The sequence below is a fragment of the Sinocyclocheilus anshuiensis genome, unplaced genomic scaffold (genome assembly GCF_001515605.1).
Source record: "Sinocyclocheilus anshuiensis isolate Anshui unplaced genomic scaffold, SAMN03320099.WGS_v1.1 scaffold123, whole genome shotgun sequence".
Taxonomy (NCBI): Eukaryota; Metazoa; Chordata; class Actinopteri; order Cypriniformes; family Cyprinidae; genus Sinocyclocheilus; species Sinocyclocheilus anshuiensis.
In genome coordinates, this window is record NW_015552536.1 from 530,014 (window position 1) to 546,287 (window position 16,274).

General features: G+C 37.3%; 2 protein-coding genes and 1 pseudogene across 2 annotated transcripts in view; 2 read left to right on the plus strand and 1 right to left on the minus strand.

Moving 5' to 3' along the window:
* LOC107663783 (high affinity copper uptake protein 1-like) overlaps positions 1–8,053 on the plus strand; it is a 15,546-nt pseudogene extending 7,493 nt beyond the window's left edge.
* Positions 8,054–9,912: 1,859 nt separating this feature from the next.
* On the minus strand, positions 9,913–13,424 carry LOC107663762 (anaphase-promoting complex subunit CDC26). The gene is made up of 3 exons (XM_016454072.1): positions 13,329–13,424; positions 12,707–12,812; positions 9,913–10,283 (listed from the first exon to the last, which is right to left on the minus strand). Exons 2-3 carry the CDS (start codon positions 12,785–12,787, stop codon positions 10,098–10,100), a joined length of 267 nt encoding a protein of 88 aa, XP_016309558.1. The 5' UTR covers positions 12,788–12,812; positions 13,329–13,424; the 3' UTR covers positions 9,913–10,097.
* Positions 13,425–14,721: 1,297 nt separating this feature from the next.
* LOC107663789 (U4/U6 small nuclear ribonucleoprotein Prp4-like) overlaps positions 14,722–16,274 on the plus strand; it is an 8,509-nt gene continuing 6,956 nt past the window's right edge. Inside the window, exons 1-2 of the mRNA XM_016454119.1 lie at positions 14,722–14,857; positions 15,193–15,390. Of these exons, the coding sequence (XP_016309605.1) occupies positions 15,228–15,390 (163 nt within the window). The 5' untranslated portion in view covers positions 14,722–14,857; positions 15,193–15,227. The remainder of the gene's footprint in view (positions 14,858–15,192; positions 15,391–16,274) is intronic.

The window sequence follows — 16,274 nt, forward strand, 5'->3', positions numbered from 1 at the left end:
GTGAAAGCCATACCCAGCAGTGATGGTAAAGTGAGGAAGGTGGAGGTAAAGATAATTACAGAAGGATCTGCAAAGGTATACCTAAGGCCTGTCTCAGAGGTAGTACTACTCCTGCCTAGGAAGTCACAGAAGAATCAATAGTGGTATAATAATTTATTATACCAGGCGGGGAGTGTGCTGTTTCTTATGTCTAGCGGTGTTACTTTTCCGCCTCCTACAGGACATTTAAGGTACTACATTTTATTTTGCTGTTTACTTTCGGTTTCTCTCAGTGAATGGAGTCAAGAAGAACGTGCATGCAGTTCCTATGGGTTATTGATTCCATCGTTTAAACCTTGGAAATATATGTCTGTAAGTGCTAAATGTTATACTAAATAGTGCTTTTTAAGTGTTGTGTAGAGAGATCGGGATTATTGTTATATTTTGTTATAAACAGACATGATTCACGTTATTGGTAGCGTACTTTGTTTTAGCGTACTGCTAATTTCTCTTCTGTTTGTACATAATCTCATTTGAATATAATTTCTTGACATGTACATTCCTGTTAAGCCTTTGCTCAAGCTACGCAATTGGTCAGAACAGAATAGTTGCTCTTTGTACCTCATCTTGACCTCTGCACTAAAGCTGGTAGATTACACTACTAGTGCTATTGAACACAGTTAATACTAGTTCATGTTGCCCCCTCCACATTCATTTGGTTGCATGTCTGTTTTATGACCTGCTAATGAGAAGGTTATTGCGGTCTGAACATCATAACGATAAGCATTGATTGACCAAATACTTGTCTTTTATCCATGCACTCAAAAGATCATTGATACAATCACTTTTTAAGTAACGGTTAATATGATTAGAGCTGAAATTGCTGTGCAAATATTTAACACTCAGCACTGTCTGTTGTTTATCTTTATGGGAACAAGCACACAGCGCATCATCTGAGCCCTTGTACAGTTGAACATTGTTAAAAGCTGTTCTTTGAACATTGATAAAGTTTTTCTTAAAACACACGTACTGTCCTCAAGCACAGGTTTGCGTTATGACTGTTGAGGAAAGGTCATATTTTGCACAAAGTAATCAAAGCCTATTTGGACTATTAAAATGTCTTTGCATTGTGACATTAGCCGAGTTTTGATCCACTATTTACACTGAAAATGGGCAAAAAAGTTAGCAAAAGGCTGTCTCCATCTAATTGGCCTTTTACCAACAAAATAGCAAAATCTTTAATCTTTAAAGAAATAAATTGTCACATAATTTTTGATGTACTGCAAAAGACATAAAAAGTTTGGTATGTAAGTCCGATTTTACGCACTCTTGAACATTTGCCAAGAAACAGCACTTTGATGGGAGAAGCAAATGCACACGGATGCATTTTAATGCGTTTTTTTGCCAAAAAAAAAAACCCTGCTTGTTATTATAATCTTCTAGTCAAAGGGTGGTTACTTTGAGGAGGATAAAATGCAAAATAGTCATTTTTGGGCACTACATTATTACCTTATTTGTGTTATTAAAATTTTAATTTTGATGGCTGTTGATCAAAAATGTGTAAAATAGTCATAATACAGAATAACTTTTGACTGGATCTATAGTGAGTACGAATGGATGAAGAGAGGAGGTTTTGTGGGCGTGGTTAAAACCTTGTGATTGGATTAATGGCAGAAGAGGGAAATGAAAAGCAGATGAGAGGTCACATGAGAAGTCAGTGCTGTTCGACGAGCTGCACACTAGATTCCAACTGCTCTTCATGAACGCTATTGCTGCCGTGCTGCACTTTACACGCTATTGCATCTGTTTGACGAGAGACACTTTGAGAAGGAAACCAAGGAAGCCAACTGAGGTGACTCAACTTGGGTGAGTTATTTCTGGGGAAATTCTTCATGGATTCAATTTTATTTAAAGGTGACATATCATGAAAATCGGACTTTTCCAGGTTTTAAGTGCTATAATCAGGTGAAAAGATTAACCCAGTAACTTTGTTTTGGTAAGCCTTTTTCTGCAAGCGTCTGAGAAAACGAGCATGTCTGATTTCGCTCCCTTGGTGACGTGGCAAAGGGATCTCATTATAATATTACCGCCCCTTAATCTGTAAGTTTCCATCCAAGGCGCCATTATTGTGTTTTCGCAAGCGACAACGGTGTACTAGTTCTAATGCCATGGCGAACATTTGCGCAAAACATGCTAACTGTTCTGTCATTGGCTGCACAGACGAGCACAGAACACTATTTACAGTCCCAGCCTCAGAGGAGACAAGAGCACAGTGGAATTATTGATTTGAGTTATTTTATATGGCTGCTTGTCACATGTCACATGTTGTGACAGCCGCTTTCTGTCCGTGTGCTTCAGATGTGTGCTGTCAGAAAACCTTATATCAGAAGTTTAAACTCATATGGTTTAAAACGCATGATTTCAGCGCGATAAACATGATAATCAGAACCAAAACAGTTGTTTTTTTAGCAGGTAGGAGCTGTAATGGCGCAGCTCTATTCTGGAAAAGGGGGCGGGGAGCAGCAGCTCATTTGCATTTAAAGAGACAGGCCCAAAAAACAGCGTGTTTCTGCTTCCACTCAAAATAGGCATTTTCAAAATGATATAGGCCTAATAAATGATCTGTGGAGTATTTTGAGCTGAAATTTCACAGACACATTCTGGGGACACCAGAGACTTATATTACATATTGTAAAAAGGGGCATAATATCTCCCCTTTAATTTTGTTTTGTTTTGTGTTCTGCAGTTTTTGTTTTGTTTTGTATTAGATTTTAATGGCAGAAACGAATTAATGCAACATTTAACAAACATTTAGTCATGTTTACAAGCCATGAATGGTATCTTAAATGCTAATACCATGGTACTACTGTATAATATACCATAGAATTTACTATTTACATGGTAATTTAAAAAAATCCCAGAAACATACTACCAAGAGACATCCCAAAAAACATTTGGGATAATTTAAGCAGGAATCAAAAAATTGTACATGTTTCGTAATTACAGACTTATAGCCTACAAAATGTCTAGTTAAAAGAGTAGTCACGTGATGCGTTTTACTTTGCGACAACGTCGCATGCACATTGCCTGGACTGTGATTAGGAAGACGGGATACAAGCAGACATTTATTTTTCTGTGTGCTTTCTGACTTGTTTTTACCCGTCTTTCATTGCTCCTCAGTTGACCTAGTTTGGGTTTATGAATCTGAGCTAAATATGAGGGAAATTTTCATTCCAGACTTGTAAAAGAGTAGCCAAGTGTTTGCTTAGTCAAGCAAGAATACGCTGACTAATGGTTAGTACAGATAGTATAGATAATGCATTCATTAGTCTGGTGTGTGTCACATAAAGTCATCTGTGATGTGTGTTTTATCCCCGAGGCTGTCCCGAACCTTTAGGAAAGCCTGTTTGCTGCTTAATGGGGAAAGTAATTGTTTTATAGAGGTAGTATTTGATTATCTGGACAATGTTGTCGAAGTGAATAGCCTGGGGTTGTCGAGATATTCGATTAGTGAAGGTCTCTTGTATCTGTCATTCCTTTGTCAGAATTTGAACGCTTTTTTACGAACTGAAAAAAAAACAGGGACTTCACTTAATACACAGAAACCCTGCGAAGTATCTTGCTGCTAAAAATAGATACAAAATATCAAATTAAGTGTCATTTATTTTTTAAGATGCCTTATTTTACAAAAAAACTATTCATGTGATGTTATACATACATTCTAGAAAAAAACATATTGTGACACTTTCTGGGTGTCAAGCATTAGATCACGTTCATAGTAAATGTGATGAACGCCACCTGTGGTTTACTCCGCTAGAGAGCTGGCTTTTAAAGGGTTGCAAATGCAAATTGTCATAATTTACTCACACCTATTAAACATTTGTTCTTCTTTGAAAATACAAATGAAAATATTTTTAATGAAACTTGAGAGATTTCTGACCCTAAAAAAAAGATTTCTGTCCCTCGTATAAAGCAATCATGTATCTTCAGATATTGGCTTGGATTAAACCACTCAATTCATAATTTTAAGATGTCTTTATGAACTTTCTGAAACATCAACATTTTGGCGGAATGGACTTTCAGTGGAGGGATGGAAATCTCTTATGTTTTGTTAAAAATTATCTTTGTTTGTGTTTCGAAGATGAATGAACTACTTACAGGTTTAAACAATATGAAGATGATTAACCTGTTCATCTAGCAGAACAGTAATTTAATATACTGAAGAACGGTTCTTTATTATTCTAGAGAGCTGTCAAACACACAACTTGAATCTTTAAGAATGTTTGCACTCTGATCTCTCCCCAGAACTTCTGTGCAGTGAGATAAATATGTCACATCCACACAGTCACCATGTGCACCCAACCATGCCGCCTGCTATCACAGACTCTCATGGGGACCATATGACGCCCCCCGACACGGGCCATGGGGATCACATGATGATGATGATGGTGAGGCAGCCTGGAGTTCATTAAAGGGGTCATATGATGTTGCTAAAAAGAACATTATTTTGTGTATTTGGTGTAATGAAATGTGTTTATGCGGTTTAAGGTTCAAAAACCACATTATTTTCCACATACTGTACATTATTGTTTCTCCTCTGTGCCCCGCCTTTCTGAAACGCGTTGATTTTTACAAAGTTCATCGTTCTGAAAAGCGAGGTGTGCTCTGATTGGCCAGCTATCCAGTGTGTTGTGATTGGCCGAATACCTCAAGCATGTGACGGAAATGTTACGCCCCTTACCATACTGTGATGTCGTGTCCCGGCGCGATGAGACAAAAACCATTATAAACGAGACATTTGTTGCATCCAGTGGGGACATAATTACTGATTATAATGACTTAAACTGTCTTTTTTTCACGTTGCATTGCATCGCGCCGCGTAAACATAAAACCATGTCTGCATTTGTGATCGGAGAAATGACAAACAAGTGCTACTCTACACTGCTCAAAACTCGCGTTTGAATCGTCAGTGGCAAATTCTTTAAATATAAAAACATACTTACAGGCTGTGAGTCAGAAGCGCCAGACTATCCTTGCAAAGTTGGAACTGCCCACACAAACGGCTTGTAACACTCCAAAGAGAAAGGATAGCTTGAAATCGCATCATATGACCCCTTTAAGTGTGTGTGTCACTTGATGTTCGTTTAAAGCTGTTGTTCAGTGGAAGTAAGATTGCTTCTTCATTTAACGTATTATTAGAATTGTGTTATTCATTATGGGAAAACATAAGCTGAAAACGTTGCTTCATTTATACTTTCAGCAAATGACCTTCTACTTTGGCTGCAAAAATGTGGAGCTGCTATTTACTGGGCTGGTCATCAACACACCAGGAGGTAAGATGCTCGGTGTTTGTTTTTTTTCTTCTAAATTGGTGAAATTTCGGAAAGGCTGTTTTTATACTAACATGGGCCCCCTGAAAAAAAAAGATTTTTTTTTTCTCCCTCAAAATATCTATTTTTTTGTGTTTTGCAAAAGTCATGCAAGTTTAGAACGACATGAGTAAATGATGTCTCTTTTGTATTTTTGGGTGAACTAACCCTTTCAAAGCTGTCCACACTGGCAGTAGTTTGCAGTGACAAAACAATAACATTGATATCCAGTCATGTTAAATAAATTTCAAGGCAAAATTGCATGCAAATGAGCATTGGCTTGATGCACTGACTGCCAGTGAGATTGTAAATCAACAGGACAGTGACTTGCAGACGTCCAGTTAATCACTTTACGGGGGACCTGAAATTTGATATTGAAACAAAAACAAATGATTTCACTGGTTGTTCCTTTATTATATGTAAAACAGTGGTGTTCTTGTGAATAATGTCATAGGACCTCCTAATGGGCAAGTGTGCTGGTTGCACAGGTTTTACTAGATTGTACTAGTTTTAGTAAGCTGATGCATCTGAATTATGAGAACAAAGCAGAACATTTTTGTAACCAGGAAGTTCCGCACTGGGGTATTAAGATAAAAGTAGGTAACAATGAAAGGTTTCTTGTGTTGTAACTTCTCTTCATCCTCGTCTCTAGAAATGGTAGGCGCGTGCATTGGTGTGTTCTTGCTGGCTGTGTTCTACGAGGGTCTGAAGATCGGCCGCGAGTTCCTGTTGAGAAGGAATCAGGTGAACGTGCGTTACAACTCCATGCCTATCCCAGGAGCTGATGGCACCATGCTCATGGAGACACATAAAACAGTCGGGTCAGTGAATGGAGTACTCATGTTTTCAGGAGGTCTGCACAGGTGTTAAAGTAAATGCAATATAAAAAAGACTGTTTTCTTGGTGAACCTTCCTGGTCTTATTGTGAATGATTCATCATTACATGATAATGTCTTTGTAATCTTTCGTGAACTTGAAGGAACTTTTCCTTTCAGCAGTTATCAGTTCTCCGTTATGATATGGAACGGCTACTTTACACTCTATATGTTTCACGTGAACTACGTGACATAATAAAAGTCAAATGGGTTGCAAAAGCAATTGCATGTTGAACTTAAAAGTTATAAAGCCTGAAACAGCTCCATAAATGTGACCATTAGCCCCAACCAAACGGTCCTGTCATATATATATATATATATATATATATATGTGTGTGTGTGTGTGTGTGTGTGTGTGTGTGTGTGTGTGTGTGTGTGTGTGTGTGTGTGTGTGTGTGTGACAGTACTGTTATTGTTAATTTAATAATTACAAACCCAAAAAGTATACATGGGAAATCTAACCCAACCTGACAGTTTGCTGGATCTGTTGGGCAGGGGTTTTTGGAAGCCTATTTCTGCCACATAAGAAAAAAAAGTCACAAGTTAAATGACATACGTTATAACTATGAGATAAAAAATCTAAAATATGAGATGTATGACATACTAATTCATAATTATGATAAGAAGTCAAGAAGACATACTAATTCATAATTATGAGATAAAAAGTCATAAAAAATAAAGTCAGAATTATGAGATACGAAGTCAGAATTATAAAATAAAAAGTCAGAACTGACTGACTAAATCAAAATTATGAGATTAAAAAATCTTGATAAAAAGTAAAAATAACAGAAAGTTTAAATCATGGGATAAGTCATAGTTTTGACAGTCAAAGCTGAGCTAAGTCATAATTATAACATAAAAAGTTGAAATTGAGAAATCAGTTATGACAGTCGCAATTCTGAGATAAAAAATGACCTTTTTATCTCACATTTTGGACTTTATCTCATAATTGACTTTATCATAATTTCTACCTTTATGTCATGATTAAGATTTATAAATACAATGGCAAATGAAAAATAGTACATAAACATAATCATGATAATATAAAGACATGATTGCTAAATTAAATAATTGGCCTTTATATTGTTAGTACTAAAGCCAAATGAAATGATTCCGATATTATCTTAGATGTCAATTTATTAGTATAGTATGCCGTATTTTTTATTTTTTTCAGTTTCTTTTTCTTTTTCAAGGACCACTTTGCGCCCTCTGTTTGAAAACCCCAGGGTGGGCAAACCTCTGGCTCTTGATTGAAATTTTTTTTTTCTTTCATCACTGCTTTTTGAATGATGAGGTCAGTGAAAAACAAGGCAAACATGAATCAACCTTAAGCCTGTTTACACCGATTTTATCATCCCGTGCATGTAGTCATTGCCACACGAGTGACCTCTGTGAGGTAAACATGCATTTCGCCGGTTCTCTTCACACAGATGTCCTGACATTTGTAATCCTGTAACAAGCTAAACACCTGCTTCTGTTCTCTCCTCCAGCCAGCGAATGCTGAGTCTTGCGCACCTTCTCCAGACCTTTCTTCACATCATCCAAGTGGTGGTCAGTTACTTCCTCATGCTGGTGTTCATGACGTACAACGGGTACCTGTGCATCGCAGTGGCGGCGGGCGCCGGCCTCGGCTACTTCCTGTTCAGCTGGAAGAAGGCAGTAGTGGTGGATATTACAGAACACTGTCATTAACCTCTCTTGTGTGTAACCTCAAAAAAACACCCAATTCACAATCCCAACATGCACCGCAACTGTAGAGCACTATATGAATTAATTAATCTTGGTAAATATCAGCCAAGTGGCTCTATTCTTTTTAAAGCTCTATTTTGATTCAGTTTTGATTCGTTTTATTCAAATTAGCCCCGTATTTCATATCCCATCCCGGTAATCGCATATGTGTGCACAGCCTAACAGTCTACCTCCATAGTACTGAGAGCCACAACTGACATTATTAGTAATAATCATTACATCTCATGAATTATTACGCTTATGAAGGTGCTTCTGGGTGGGACAGAACCTCACTAAATCCTTTGCCTTAAATGAGGGAACACACACATACACCCAAGAGGGCAACCGTAGACTCTAAAAGCCAAACTGGATCTGGTGGACCCAATATACAAGCACTAGTGGCGGGAGGGTTTAATTTAAACCTTTTTGAGGTTGTTATGGCCAAGTGTTTCAAATCACTGAAACGAGCGTTAATAATCAGTGACCATTGTTTAGACATAAACACTGGACTGAGTGATGTTTGCACAAGAAAGAGAGGTTTTGGGACTCGAACTTTGCTCCCTTTGGAGTGCTTTTAAGTAAATATGGAGAGATTGGTGGGAAATAAATTATATCTGATGCCAGTGTCACGATTTCTTTTTATAATTTATATTTGTAACACCCAGCTACGACAGTGTACTTGCTATCAATGTCTTCTGGCAATCTGTATGTAGATCCTTTTATGTTATGACATTTTTTAAAATGAAAATTTGTGGCGCATTTGTGATGTGCAAATCATGAGCTGTTAAAAAAATAATAAGGTCATCGCTCTGATAGTTACTGGGTTCCAGAATGTGAATTTTATGTTGAAATTGAGGATAGTTATGCTCCTTAATTGAAAGGGGTGTGCCTTTTACATACAGTATGGGACCCAATTAAAGTGCCCAAAGTGTGTCTCAGTTGCTTGAAAAAATAAAGGCTTTCTTACTGAGAAAATTGCTTAACCACATATATTTTAAACCAGTAAGCATGTGGGTTTTAGAAGAAAGCCTGTTTAAAAGTTTTTATTTTTTGTTAAAAGCAGAAAAACTGCTCTAAAAGAAAATATTCACATCATGTTTTTGTAGCACTCTGTAGAACTGAATCTGTGGTTTTAATCAATTTTGCAGATTTATTTTAAAAGCAAAGTAAGTTTGCATTGTCTTAAGTTGGAAAAACGACAAGCCTTTGTGTAGAAGCGCTGAACCTCATTTCTAGTGCTGTGGCAATGTTAAGATTTCTTAGTCTGTTTACAGTTCAGTCATGTCTGTAGAGTTTGAAATATAAACAGTACTGTAATCAAAGAAAATGAATAAATATCGTATGATCTGAAGGATAATTGTTGTGACCACCTCATTTATAAACCAACCTGTTTTTGATGTTCAGCTATAAAATGTTTCTCCTTGTTCTTGTTGTATTTACAGTAAAGCCAAAAGACACAATTTCCCACATCCAACTAACAAGATTTTATTTACTCCGTAGAAAAATAGTCCTTTGTAATCAATTATCACAAACACACATTTAAAGGGTTAGTTCACCCAAAAATGAAAATTCTGTCATTAATTACTCACCTTCGTGTTGTTCCAAACCCGTAAGACCTTCGTTCATCTTCGGAACACAATTTAAGATCACTGGTTCAACTGTAAAGTTACGAAGCTACGAGAATACTTTTTTGTGCAAAGAAAACAAAAATAACGAATTTATTCCACATTTTCGTCTCTACTGCGTCACTTTGGACAGTATCATGACGCGAGCGTGTGGCGGCGCCGGCGCTGACCTGTCATGAACACGCGTCCAAAGTGACGCAGTAGAGACGAAAATGTGGAATAAACTCGTTATTTTTGTTTTCTTTGCACAAAAAAGTATTCTCGTAGCTTCGTAACTTCAGTTGAACCACTGATCTTAAATTGTGTTCCGAAGATGAACGAAGGTCTTACGGGTTTGGAACAACACGAAGGTGAGTAATTAATGACAGAATTTTCATTTTTGGGTGAACTAACCCTTTAATCAAACCCAGAATGCATGTGCTTTGTCTATTTCAGTTCAGGCAATATCAAATCATAATATATGCATGTGTGTGATGCAGATTCTCAAGACCTTATAGTCCATTTTTCATATCTGCAAATTGTCAAAACTGAAGGTTCCCAAAAAGTGATGGCAAAGTGTTAGGCTTTGGGTGGGGTTTGTAACCAATTCGCTCGTGAATCATCTGCTCCCTGGTCTTCCCGTCCGTGCCACCACCTGATGCTCCGCTCATCTCGCTGGATGTGGCGACACCAACTACATCCACCTCATCCCTCTGTTTCTTTCGACTCTGGACAGACATGGAAAAGAAATGAGGAGATTATTAAAACAAGATCAATCTTTCCTTACACAAAACTATCCAAGTGCATGTTGTAGATCTTAGCACACATATTTGCTGAAATATGCTTTAGACAAATTGTCATTTCCTCCTCAAATCAGATGCTATTTCACATTTTTTACATAGTTTTTTAGTTGTATCATTATTGTTTGGCCTGCTTGACCATGCTGGTATAACATATGTGACCCTGGACCACAAAACCAGTCATAAGGGTCAATTTTTTTTTAAATTGAGATTTATAAATCACTGAAAGCTGAATAAATAAGCTTTTCACTGATGAATGGTTTGTTAGGACAGGACAATATTTGGCTAAGATACAACTATTTGAAAATCTGGAATCTGAGGGTGCAAAAAAATCAAAATACTGAGAAAATCGTCTTTAAAGTTGTCTAAATTAAGTTCTTAGCAATGCATATTACTAATCAAAAAAATGAAATTTTGATATATTTACGGTAAGAAATTTACAAAATATCTTCATGGAACATGATCTTTACTTAATAAATACTTAATAATAAACTAATATCCTAATGATTTTTGGCATAAAAGAAAAATCGATAATTTTGACCCATACAATGTTTTTTTGGCTATTACTACAACTATACCCCAGCAACTTAAGATTGCTTTTGTGGTCCAGGGTCACATATTTATTCCAGCAGGGATGGTAGGGATACCATGAAGGAGCAACGAGTTAATACAAATGCTTTATTTAAGTTGGGTTCCAAAAAGCAATAAGATGGAAACTGGATGCCATTGCATAATTCGACAGGCATTTTGCTACCCATGATTCATTTGTCCTACAGCTGAAATGAGTAGTTTTTGGCTGGTCATGTGATCGCAAGATAATAAACACAAATCGAATACTACGTCCTATGCAGAATCCAACTTTTTCATAACAAGCCTACTGCGCTTTCAATCATGAGAGGCACTTCTGGTTTGAGGAAGTTCCATTCAAAAAGACTGAAACAAATCATTTCGAATCAAAATTGCACTACAGATAATCCTTATCTGTCTGAATGAGCTGTACATTTTCCTTTATGTTCTATTTTTTCCTGACGTCAGGAGAAAAGCGCTACACTTGGTATTTTAACGTGACTTGGTATAACGAGCTCTTTTCAGTCTGCTGTGTTTTTTTCACTCATGATTATTTTCATCAACATATACTGCGCATTTGTGGTCTGCTTTTCCGAGTTCATTTGTGATATATGTCCCATGAATAATTCACTGGAATGCACTAAGAACCTAATTTTTCTCTCCAAATCCTCACGTCTCATTCCAGGTTTAAATTCCCTTTCAGTGGTTGAAGGGTGAGTAGAATAATGTCACCTCATTGTACCCAGTTTTTGAAAATGCTTATTGCGTTCATAGAGTGAAACTTTCACTGATTGTTTACCGTTTAAAGGTACTCTCATAATTCACGCAGAGCGTCGTGGAGTGTAGGAAAAATATGGATAAACCAGCTTCTTCTAGATTCAAGATTCAAGATTCGCCAGCAAGCTGATCAGCACAGGACCTCAGAACACGGCCAGTCAGAACACGGCCAGTTCTAGTACATCATTTTAATCTTTTTTCAAAAGTAGTATTCAATTCTTTCACTTGTTTTCCCTGCTGCTTATGGCTCGACTGAGCCTGGTTTCTCCAAAAGATTTGTTTTCTCCTTTTCTGATGGAGCTTTGCAACCACTGTTGCATGAATAATGACACAACCTTCACAACATCGACACAGTTATTGAACTGAATTAAATCAATAGTGAACTGAAGTTGTGGCCTAATGGTTAGAGAGTCGGACTCGTAACCCAAAGGTTCGAGTCTCGTACTGGCAGGGATTGTAGGTGGGGGGAGTGAATGTACAGCGCTCTCTCCCACCTTCAATACCACGACTGAGGTGCCCTTGAGCAAGGCACCGAACCCCCAACTGCTCCCCGGGCGCCGCAGCAAAAAATGGCTGCCCACTGCTCCGGGTGTGTGTTCACGGTGTGTGTGTGTGTTCACTGCTGTGTGTGTGCACTTTGGATGGGTTAAATGCATCCAAATTGCATATGGGTCACCATACTTGGCCACATGTCACTTCACTTTAACTGACTTGAACAGAATAAAGACACTACTGTCTGCTGTAGAGCTGCTTATAACCAACTTGACCTGGTTTCATAATTACAGAAATTTGCAAGATTAACAGTTATTTTCTGGTTTATTAATGTTAAGCTGCTTTGAAACAATCTGTACAGTATAAAACGCTCTTGAAATAAATGTGACCTGACTTCACATGGAAAAATGTGTATTGTGGAAACCCCTTTACCTCTTGTTGTTTCAATGTTCTTTTCTGTACAGTACGCTAATTTGTATGGAAAGCAAGCATCGTGAAATTCATCTGGATTTTACCTCCAGCTCTTTCTTGACGCTTTCAAACTCCTCTGTGTCGTCCAGCTTGAGCTCGAGGCGCGTGGGTTTCCTGCGCAGCATCTTCACGTCACCGGCCTCTTGTTGCCTGGAAACGCGTTAAAACATACGCTAATACGTCAGTTTATGGCTAAACCACTTAGCTCTCTCTCTCTCTCTCTCTCTCTACATATACACACACACACACACACACACACAAACATATTATAGATCTGTGAGATAAACCAATTTTAATTATGCTGAACTCTTGTTCACAATTGTTTTGAGGAAATTAATGTTGACAGTTTTGAGGAAATTACTATCACTTTAGTCACGCTGATGACTGCAATACCGATATCAATATTTAAAGTTTAGCATCGTTAAGTAATGCATATACGGTCCATTCAATGAATCGACTCCTGCTGCTGCAATATAATGTTATTGTTTAGCAGCTACATGCTAATTAGCCCACTAGCTTTAAACTCTTGGGTCTTAAACGGTCACAAACAGCAGGATAATTAACTACGAAGACTACGAACTTTGTCGTTTATATTATTCAACGTGACAGATTAACGGCAAACAAGTCCAAATGAAATACATGACTGTTTCACATCACACCACTTACCGCAATCACACACGCTTTATCGCCATAGGACGTTCGGAAGGGAATCATGGGAAATGTAGTTCAAGCGCATGGAAAGCAGTGGCGTTGAGAAATAACCGAATAAACTGAAAATAAAATGCTGACTTGTTTGAAGTGTTTTGTGTTTCATAATTGTTTTACTGTTTGTATTTCGTTTAATGGCCCACAATAAAAGTAGCACAGGTCATTTAATCATCCGTTCGTTGGGAAAAAAAAACTTTAATGAATTTAATAAATAAACCCATCCTGAGAAGTAAATAAAGAATGGTATAAGACAAAAACAATTCAAATAAGTACAAAAATAAAAATAAAAAAGCGATCGCTGCAGTCCACTGCAACCAGGGGGGTCTCAATACGACTTAAAATTATTTTAAATAAGCCAAAACACGCATTAAAATAAGCCAAAACATCTAAAAATGAAGACTTTCCTTATTTTAATTCACCTTGTTTGAACCTGGATATATGCGGTATCCTAATTTCACAACTATGATTTAGACCTGACAAAGTCTTGAGAGTTATTAAAATCGTGAACAATTGGGGAAAATATGCCTAGCTTCAAATATTGCAGTGAAAAGGGAACACACATCAGCGTAATATGAAAAAGATTACATCAAAGACTGCGGTCTGACATAATTTCAACCGCTGGATGTCACTATTTATTCTTGTAGTGAGTGAAGTGTAAAACAGGCGGATATGACGACATACTGCGCGCCGGCTAGCCCCCGTCGTGTGGTCGTGTTTGTAGACAGTACACATTAGATTTCATATAAACAACCTGTTTTTAAAGGAAGCTATCTGTGCGTTTGTGAAAGGATAAAGGGTGAGTGAAGAGTTGGTTGAGCTGGATGTGTTTATCTTTCCTGAGCTTCTCTTGATTTAGGTCAAATTAATTTCTGAACACTGCAAAAACTACTGTGGTGCAGTGATATATGATAGTACTGAATGATATCTCTATTCATATACAATGGTATTTACATGGTGCTTCAATGTGATTCAAAGAATATCACGTTTTTAATAGCACTATTTGATAATACTGAATACATCAGAAACCAAAGCAATTATTTTAAATAAGCCAAAACACGCATTAAAATAAGCCAAAACATCTAAAAATGAAGACTCCTTATTTTAATTCACCTTGTTTGAACCTGGATATATGCGGTATCCTAATTTCACAACTATGATTTAGACCTGACAAAGTCTTGAGAGTTATTAAAATCGTGAACAATTGGGGAAAATATGCCTAGCTTCAAATATTGCAGTGAAAAGGGAACACACATCAGCGTAATATGAAAAAGATTACATCAAAGACTGCGGTCTGACATAATTTCAACCGCTGGATGTCACTATTTATTCTTGTAGTGAGTGAAGTGTAAAACAGGCGGATATGACGACATACTGCGCGCCGGCTAGCCCCCGTCGTGTGGTCGTGTTTGTAGACAGTACACATTAGATTTCATATAAACAACCTGTTTTTAAAGGAAGCTATCTGTGCGTTTGTGAAAGGATAAAGGGTGAGTGAAGAGTTGGTTGAGCTGGATGTGTTTATCTTTCCTGAGCTTCTCTTGATTTAGGTCAAATTAATTTCTGAACACTGCAAAAACTACTGTGGTGCAGTGATATATGATAGTACTGAATGATATCTCTATTCATATACAATGGTATTTACATGGTGCTTCAATGTGATTCAAAGAATATCACGTTTTTAATAGCACTATTTGATAATACTGAATACATCAGAAACCAAAGTAAAAGTTAGGTTGGTTAATAATGTACGATGTAGAACTGTCCACACAAGATTTGTAAACAAGGTATTGTGATTCAAAATCATGCCTGTTTTTCATATCAGATACTCTGTGGTTGTTGGACAAATAGTTGGAAAAGATGTCGGATGAAGACGAAGCTCCAGTTGTGAAAAAGGCCAGGATCTTCTATGGAAGCCTTGAAGAAAAGGAGAAGGAGCGCCTCAGCCGCGAAGGAATATCTGCCGCTGCCAGAGATGCTGTTAAAGCTGGCATTGAGGCTGGAAATATTAATATCTCCAGTGGTAAGTTTGATATTCTTGATAGCAAATGTTATTATCCGAACCCAACCCTCAAACCAATAAATTCTTGAAATATAGTTTTGTCAAAGTGTTTTAACCCTAAGCCTACTGTAGCATATTTCATGGGACTTTCATAACAATTTATGAGCGACGCCTCGTGGTACCATCACAGAGAGGCTCAAAATCACTTTCCAGAACATTCTCGTTCACCACTCCTGGCTGGTGGAACGATCTTCCCACCCCTATCCAGAATGCTGAATCCCTGACAATTTTCAAGCGACAGCTGAAAACTCATCTCTTTCGAAGCTACTTGACTTCATCATCATCATAATCATCATCATCATCATCATCATAAAAAAAAAAAAAATTCTCTCTCTTTATTTATTCCTTCTCTTTCTAGCTTGTACTTATTTGAACAATGTCTAGAAACTTGGTATTACAAGCACTTCCTGTATCTGTTTGCCTCTTTAAGAAGAATCGCTTTATGTATCCCCCAATTGTAAGTCACTTTGGATAAAAGCGTTTGCAAAATGACTAAATGTAAATGTAAATTTCATAGCAATTTAAATCATAGGCATCTAAATTAGCAACATGATCAAAACTGCTGAAAATACTGCTATACAGAATCTTCTACGTGCCTTCTGTCGACTGGTTAATATTTTATACTTTTTAGAAGTTAATGTTAGCAATATTTCAATATGAACACTTGCTGGACTGAAAAAGATGTATTAGTTTATTAGAAAAATTATATTAAAATGTAGCTAAGAATAGGGTTGTGACGGTGAGGAAATTTTCCCACCGGTTAATCAATGTGTGACAACACCGGTAATACCGGTATCACCGTGGGGGCGGGGCGTTCCCTCTTTTCCTCGCTTTCCTTCGCTTTT